General features: G+C 34.7%; 1 protein-coding gene across 4 annotated transcripts; it reads right to left on the minus strand.

Moving 5' to 3' along the window:
• Positions 1–6,448, minus strand: LOC142606830 (peptidyl-prolyl cis-trans isomerase FKBP43-like). 4 transcript variants are annotated; one of them, XM_075778182.1, is made up of 13 exons: positions 6,144–6,446; positions 5,924–5,997; positions 5,402–5,613; positions 4,805–4,941; positions 3,687–4,035; positions 3,231–3,473; positions 2,589–2,759; positions 1,761–2,000; positions 1,183–1,429; positions 904–964; positions 748–789; positions 607–655; positions 1–500 (listed from the first exon to the last, which is right to left on the minus strand). In XM_075778182.1, the coding sequence occupies exons 1-13, from the start codon at positions 6,154–6,156 to the stop codon at positions 419–421; spliced, it is 1,920 nt and encodes a 639-aa protein (XP_075634297.1). In that variant the 5' UTR covers positions 6,157–6,446; the 3' UTR covers positions 1–418. The 4 variants fall into 4 exon arrangements, with proteins under 4 accessions (XP_075634297.1, XP_075634296.1, XP_075634298.1 ...); XM_075778181.1 differs by having other exon boundaries at positions 877–964; positions 6,144–6,444; XM_075778183.1 differs by lacking the exon at positions 1,761–2,000 and having other exon boundaries at positions 877–964; positions 6,144–6,448.
• Between the last annotated feature and the right edge of the window lie 1,583 nt (positions 6,449–8,031).

Below are 8,031 nucleotides of genomic sequence, written 5' to 3' on the forward strand. Positions count from 1 at the left end.
AAATCCTTCCATAAGCTAGATTGTTTCGATATTTTACAATCATATTGGGCTATCAATGAGTCTTAAGAGACTTTGTAAATGCAATAAGAAAGTTGAAATATTTGTCATAATTTTTTTTGGACTTTGGCTGCACCAATATCAAACCTTTGTTTCTTTTGCAAACCATGACCAAGCAACTTTTTACCAATAGATCATTAAGTTAAATAACCATGTACAAAATTGGTCATGATAGAGCAACTATAAGGGAGATACAACAGCTGGCTAATTTCATCCCAAAAAGCTATGAACAGAAAACAAAACGCCAGCAAGCAATTTGTTTAGGTACCCCTATCTTTTTGTACTTTTAACAAAAAAAGACATTATCAAAGTAAAATAAACTGAGAGATCGGACAGCACCACAAGCACTGAAGCAAGTCAATCAGTGTACTTTAACCAATTCAACATCATACACCAGCCATGAATCCGGTGGTATATTTTCACCATGCCCTTTACTCCCGTATCTGCAACACAAACATGATACTTCAAGCAAGGGGCCAAGAACCCAAAGAAAGAAGCAAAAAAAAAAAAAAAAGTGCTGCAATATACAGTCAGAATTCAATCACATACCCCAACGATGGTGGGATGATAAGTCTTCTCTTTTCACCAACTCGCATACCTAAGAATCATGCATAAATGTCAGCCAAAGAATTCTAAACAATAACTAAAGTGCAATAAAAGTTCGGTCAGGACAAATATCTCAGTCATTACCATTAATACCATTGTCCCAACCCTCCATAACTTTTCCCACACCTGCAAGAAGCCATATATATTAAACATCGAATTAAAACTAATAAATATTATTTCGCAAAACCATGATTCTATCTCCTATGGTAATACCTAGGCGAAATTTAAAGGGAGCATCACCATCATTCGAGTCAACTGATTCTCCATTATTTTTCAACTTTCCATTGTAATTGACGCTGATCTGGAACCAAACAAAAGTCATATCAACATTTTTCTAACATACTTGTCTTTGGTTTGCTCTAGTAGAACATGTACAAGATGAGAATATCATTTTTGGTAAGCTACCCCACAGATGACACAGAAGAAGAATAAATCAAATTACTCTATCTTTTCATTATTTGGATCAAAGATTGCATGCAACAAAAAAGCCTTTAATTAATATCATTTGAAGGGACTTGCCTTTTTCCCTGACGCAGCTACTTTGCTGTCTGGTTTCCCCATTTCTAGCACCTCAAGGATTAATCCATTAGACAAGGTCCAAACTTGAGATGACTTGTCATCAGCTTTCTTGTCCACTGACAGAAGGGATGTATTCATGTTCAAATCTTTCGCATTCTCCTGGGTTTTATTCTTTTTCTTCTTCTTAATATTTTTGCCCGAAGAATGATTTTCATCAGCAAATACATGAGAATTTCTGTCAAGACTCCTGTACAAATAGAAGAATGATATAAACAGAAAGCATAAAGCATACAGCAAACAAAGACTGAAAGAGTCACCCAAAGAACAATTCGTCTTGCACTCAGCTTAGGATTCAGAAGATCTAGATGGCCAAGAGCATTATCTACATAATTGCATCCTTCTCACAAGCGAACAATAAAATGAGAATGACTTAAGCATGCGCCTTAGTGATTTTGACTCTCTCTCTCTCTCTCTCCTGCATTTGGACTAGGTTGGAAGGGAGTGGGGGGGGGCAGGGAGTTCATGCAACTTTTATGTGTTTCTATTATTTGTAGAATTGAATCTAAAAGAATACTAACTTGTCATTGGCTGGATTTGGATTTTGTTTGAATGTCATAGGCAGACCAAGGACAATGTCTTCAGCCTTTGCCTTGTTTTGCTGAGCTCCATTCTCTCTGACAACATTTTCATGATTACTGTCAGATTTAGAAGCTTTCACATCCCTTGCCCGTTGTTTGCTTTTCTTTTTAAGTTTTTCACCAGGTTCAGAGCCAACTTCAGCGGAAGGCAGCAAAAGATTTTCAGGCAGTTCAGCTTCCCTACTCAAGTAAAAATAAAACAAAGTATGAACAAAATAAAGCCTTAGTAAAAACTCCCAATAAGAGGAATAAGTGATGTCCCAATTAGTAGAGTGTGTGTTAGGCGAGTGTGAATTGAGTGAGTTCCACATCGGGCATATACTAGGTTGATCTGGGTTTTATAAACAACTACAAGAAATCTCAATTGTGACTAAAGTAGTCCTTTTGGGGGTATGGTGTAGATGTGACTAATGCTTTTCCTTGGTATTAGTGTCAACCAAGTAACCCCATGTATCTCTCGGAGACACTACCTCACAGCGAGGGCCCCAACAAGAACGTCAGAGATTTTAGTGGAGGAGATTGTGATGCCCCAAATTGATATTGAATAAGTTACTGTATTGTGTAGTTAAAAACTGAGTTCCACATCAGGCATGTTCTAGGTTGATCTAGGCTTTGTGTTTACAAGGAGACTCAATTGTAACTAGACTAGTCCTTTTGGGGTATAGCATAGATGTGGCTAATGCCTCTATGCTTGAATGTATGTATATGAGTATGTTATATATATTCTTCTTTTTATATATTTGATGCTTAAATCACAGATATACTCACTTGTCATTTTGTTGGGTGTTATTGTTTTCAACAACAGTGCTATGCTTATGCTCAGCTTCATAATTCTTCCCTTCCTTTGTTAGTCCTTTCTTTCTCTTCTTTGGCCTTTCAACATCTTCAGGGCTCACTTCAGTGGAAGGCAGTGAAACAGTATCTGGCAGTTCAACTCCCCTGCACAAGTAAATTCACATAAGCACAAGGATCGACAAACAGAGTTGTCAGTAAAAACCTTCTGATTAAGAATTTTATATGTATGCACAGTTGCAAACTGATAAGAATACATAATTCTAGCATATTTGGTCATCAACCTGTAACCTTTGTTTCAAAATCTTCCTTATAATCTAAAATGTTTTACGTTAGCCACTACACTTTCAAAATTGTTTTAAATATTTCTTTATCATCTGATGGATAGAAAATTCTGACATGGCAAATAGAACTCATGCCACATCCTCAAAGTGACCTTTATTTCATAAATTCCATTAGCTATGTCAACATTCTCCATCACTCAGATAACGATGAGGACCTTTTTGAAACAATTTAAAAGCATCAGAAAGATTTTGAAACAAAGGTCAAGGGCTGAAGACCAAATATGCAATTTAACTGATATTAAAAATTCAAAACACAGATCACAAAATCACTAACTTGTCATTGGCTGCCTCCCACTCCTGTCCATTTTTCATACGCATATCTTGCCCCATATTATCAATTATTGCCTCATCTTTAGGGGTTTTATCCTCTTTAAGAATATTACTACAGTTAGCATTATCAGCCTTGAGAGGTTTCTCCTCCTTAAACCGCTCTTTTCTTTTCCTCTTTGGCTTTGCACCATTTTCAGGGCCTACTTCAGAAGCAGATGGCATTGAATTGATTGGCCGGTCAGATTGCCTGCACCAAGCATGGAAGACAGAATGAACACTTTCCCCAATGTTGCTCAACGCAATTAACATTGACATAAGCAGTAAAGGAATAAAAGAAACCTTTCTTAAAATTAAACATTTCAGAAAACACATTTGATTGTTTTTGTGTGACCCAAAAAAAATTATAAACCAAGTAGACTCTAAACAAGATAAATTGCCAAACCAGTCATGCAGTACTCACATTTTTGGCTGAGCATCTACAACCACATCGTCAGCATTTATTTTTGGTTCAATGGCATGACTAACATCATCTTCTGTCTTCTTGTCACCGGTTCCACCTGTTCCATCGTCAGCTTTGCTTTTTAATTCCCCAATAGTTTTCTTTGTGGTGGTTTTGCTCTTGTAAAGAACTACAATGGGGAAGCTGTCCTTATCTTCACTTTGTAATACTGACTCACCACTACTACCATCGACTATATTTTTTGGTTGAGAACATCCCCCATCATCAGAGTCACTCATTTGGTATCTCTTCCTAAGCCATCTACAACTGCCCTTCTCATTCTTGGGTTTCTCATTATACAACATTTCCTCTGTCACCACCAAAAAACATAGAGCAAAAACTCAGAGCATATATTCCATAAATATTTACAAACATGTACTACTGAGTGGGTATATCTTAATTGGACAATGGAAACACATGAGACATGTATTCAGCAGGAACAGAAAGAGAATGATGAGGTTAGCTGAACAAGGAAATGAGCAGCATAACCCTCAATTCAAATATATGGAAGATGTTAAAGAACATAAGTAGAGCATATGCTTGAGACAACCAGGAATGTGAGGAGATTAGGTTGATATGTGCGTGTGTGTGTATTATTTGATTTAGTAATAATTGATCAGAAGTGATTCAATAATCTGAAGGTTGCAAAGTATGCAGCTCTTACCAACATGACCAGTCCAACCACATTATCATATTTATTGTTAACTTTGATTATGATCAAATTCCATTCACAAACAAGTTTGATAATTGTAAGTTTGTAACTACCATTAAAGAAAAAAGTTCAATATTGGAACTAACCCAAGTCCACTAAAGAACCAATTCTCTCATGCAGTACAAATGCACAATGCATGTATTAGCAGAACAAATAATTGTTCACACTTGGGATATGAGTACTTCGATCAAAATGATAATGTAGAAACTACCACATCAAAGATGACACATACATAGTCCCCTCCATCTGGTGTGATCTACACCAATGACAAAAAATTAGAACTAATGTTATAGGCTAAATTTCAACATCGTATAAGAAAAACTCATGAGGAAAAAAATGAACCTCAAAAAGTGTTTTTTTAACGTACTTTCATCCTTGGAAATGGGAGAAGGTGGATAGACTTCTGGCTCATCATCGTCAATAAAACTATTCTCGTACTCGTCTTCATCACTATTCTCGGATAAATCTGTTTCCGTGTCAGCAATATCTTCTCCACAGGGTTCTCTTGCCATTTCAGTAAAGGAAAAGTAAAGGAAAACCCTAAAACAAATTCTCAAGCAATTAGTCAATAAACTCTTTCTACCACCAAATTGGTTGCTAGTAAGGTGAGAATTTACGTAACTTTTTTTTTTTTTTTTTGGAGATAAGTAGATAGTGGAGAAGAGGGAAGTGGGGTTTGAATCACAGATTTCAAGCCTAATGTTTTATGTTGATTTTATCTCCAAAAGATGGAAAGCTCATCTAAACTGATCCAAACTTACCAAGCATAATTAAATGAATAGCTCCAAATTATGGGATAAAACAGAAAACCGTTGTTTTAAATTCCTTTTTTTCCCCCTACTTCTCTCCAATGACCAAACAGGTATTAAGTGCAGTGCATAGACTTTTTAACTAATAAAAAAATTTAAAATAGCATAATGTCTTATCATAATCAATTCCAAAGTCCTAACCAACAAAAGGATACCGCTGGCTAGTGCTCACATAATAACCAGAAAGGAAAATACTCCGAGGACCAAGCACTGAGAAAACGACATCATCAGCCTCCTCGAATTCCAAATTCACTTGCAGCGACTCAGAATTCACAGGATATAAAGTGCAAAGAAAAACAGGACTCTTGTTTCCTATATTGCACTGAAGTATACTTCTTTGTTCGGCAGTACCAAGCCCCAGTGTTGCCTGAGTAAACCCAAATAAACATCATCATTCACAATAACAGTCAAAACCCAGTTCAGGAAACCTCAAAATCTCTTCAATGCTCACACGGCACAGAAGATTTAAACCAAACACATCCCATTCCTTTTCTATGAATCAAAATGAACAAAATTTTCAAAACCAAGTTCAAATAAAACTCAAACTCTTTACAAAAAGCAGCCAATACCAACAAAAAACATCAAAAGCAGAGCTTTTTCCTCAAAATCTATTCAGAATACAAAACCAATACATAGGATTAAACAGAAATTGGCAAGCTCAGCCTTGTAAACAGTACCATTGATAAGTGAAGGCGTCCTTTTGTGTCATCATGTTCATGTTTGAAAGGATTCCCGGGTTTTACTTCAACTCCTGAAAATATATATGTATATAGACACACACACGATTATAACACATGTGGATTGAGAATGCATTGCAAAAAGTGACAAGTAGTTAACTTTCCATACTATTAACCAAATGATTTTCTAAAAAAGAGAGTTCTTTTTTGGGGAACTTACCCCAGAAAGCCATAGTTTTGGTATAGAATCAGAGCTCCAAGTCCAACAGAGGCGTTTGTAAAACCATAGAATGAGCGCAAATGGCCTCTGTCTCTTGTTGTTAAACCCTAGAACCACCACACAGCTCTTTCTTCTCTGGCTTGACGGAGGCACACAAAATAAGGATGTTACATTTTAAAACACAACGTTGCCATATTATTATAGGTGGGATCCAGATGGATTGTGACGTGGTAAGCGCTTATGGGAGATTAGGCCGTACCCTCTGTTACGCTAGCTGGTCTCAGCGCGGGACGCTGAGAACTTTTTTGTATTAATTTTGAATTTTTCTTTGGTTGTGGGTTGAATTTTCATCTTTTCTTGTTACTGTATTTAAAAACTAAAAATTATTATTTAAAAATATTTGTAAAAATATGCATGAGTAAAAAAATATATAGAAATACGTGTAATGTTGTTCAAAAACTGAAAATTATTATTTGAAAATATAAACCAAACACCATCTAAGAGACTGTTTTAAAAAAAAATACAAACAATGTTATTAGAAAACGTTACCAAACACTCCCTAAAAGTTTCTGTATAATCTTCACAATCAAACAGCAGTAGCATCCTCTCAAAAAAAAAAAATAGTAGTAGTAGATAACTACCGCACCCCCTTGGCACGATGATCATTTCACAAGTATAAGTACTTGTAGGGTATGGGAGGTAAAGGTCAGAGTTTAAGTTTTCAAAAAAAAACTTTACACACATACACTTAAATTAGGGTAGAGTAAAACTTCTATCTTGTATAAAAAAAATAGCAATAGTAAATAAAAATAATAATAAATATTTTATATAAAAAAAAATACTACGTCTACAACCAATAAGTATTTAAGCTGTTGTTGGTTTTAATTTAAATTCATAACTGAAGTTAACACTTATGAACATAGTATTTCTATATAAAAACCTACCATTGAAATTATTTTAACACTTACTCATAACAACCAATAACAATCTACCATTTAAGATTTGTTGTGAAAATATTATGAACATAGTATTTCTCTAAAAAAAAATTACTAAAATGCAACTACACCTTTAAAGTCTGAAAGTCTTTGAATTTTACACTCCAAAGTATCAGAATTTAAGGGGGTGTTTGGTAGAGTAGTTTGAGAAGAGATTTTTGTAGTTTTTTGAAATATGTATGAGTGAAAATGGGTGTGTAATGTTATTTAAAATGTAAAAATGTGAGTTTGAACTCACAAAACAAACGGGCCCTAAATTTCCTTTCTAAAGTTATATTTTGTTTGCATTGTTAGCCCTTCTGTTAAAAATATGATGATGTGCACGTGAAATGACATATTAGCTTGCCACATGTTTATGGTTGATGAATAAAATAACACCACGCTGATTTCTTATGCCATATCATTAAACAACCTAGAAAAATCTTCTAAAAAAATTAAAATAAACTAGCCTATAAGCACGCGCTCACACGCATGCTCAGAGGTTCTTCTAATTTTTGGATAAGGGTTAATTTAGAGCATTTATTATAATTTGGGATTACTACATTTTCCAATCACATAAAAAAAACCTAGGGGTGTAATGGTGTGGTGAAATAATTTTTCATCACACCCTTAGGTTTTTTTTGTGAATGAAAAATGTAGTAATCTCAAATTATAATAAATGCTCTCAATTAAGCAGTATCCAAAAAATAGAAGAGCCTCTAAGCACATGTGTGAACATGTGCTCAGAGGCTAGTATTTATTTTACAGTAAAAGGATCAATAATGGTTAGACACTTACTACACATCCATAACAAAAGTTAAAAAGAGTTTAAATTTCAAAGATATCAATTATCCTTAAAATTGAGAAAATGTACGTAACATTTTTTTATGGAGTAGTAAATTAATAATTATAAA

The sequence above is a fragment of the Castanea sativa genome, chromosome 8 (assembly GCF_040712315.1).
Source record: "Castanea sativa cultivar Marrone di Chiusa Pesio chromosome 8, ASM4071231v1".
NCBI lineage: Eukaryota > Viridiplantae > Streptophyta > Magnoliopsida > Fagales > Fagaceae > Castanea > Castanea sativa.

Bases quoted from the DNA above. Each gene is read 5' to 3' on its own strand.
- LOC142606830 (XM_075778181.1), bottom strand. The intron at 2,001-2,588 runs GTGAGTATATCT...TTACTTGAGTAG, and splicing joins AACACCCAACAAAATGACAA to GGAAGCTGAACTGCCTGAAA. The intron at 790-876 runs GTATTACCATAG...GGCTTCTTGCAG, and splicing joins TCCCTTTAAATTTCGCCTAG to GTGTGGGAAAAGTTATGGAG.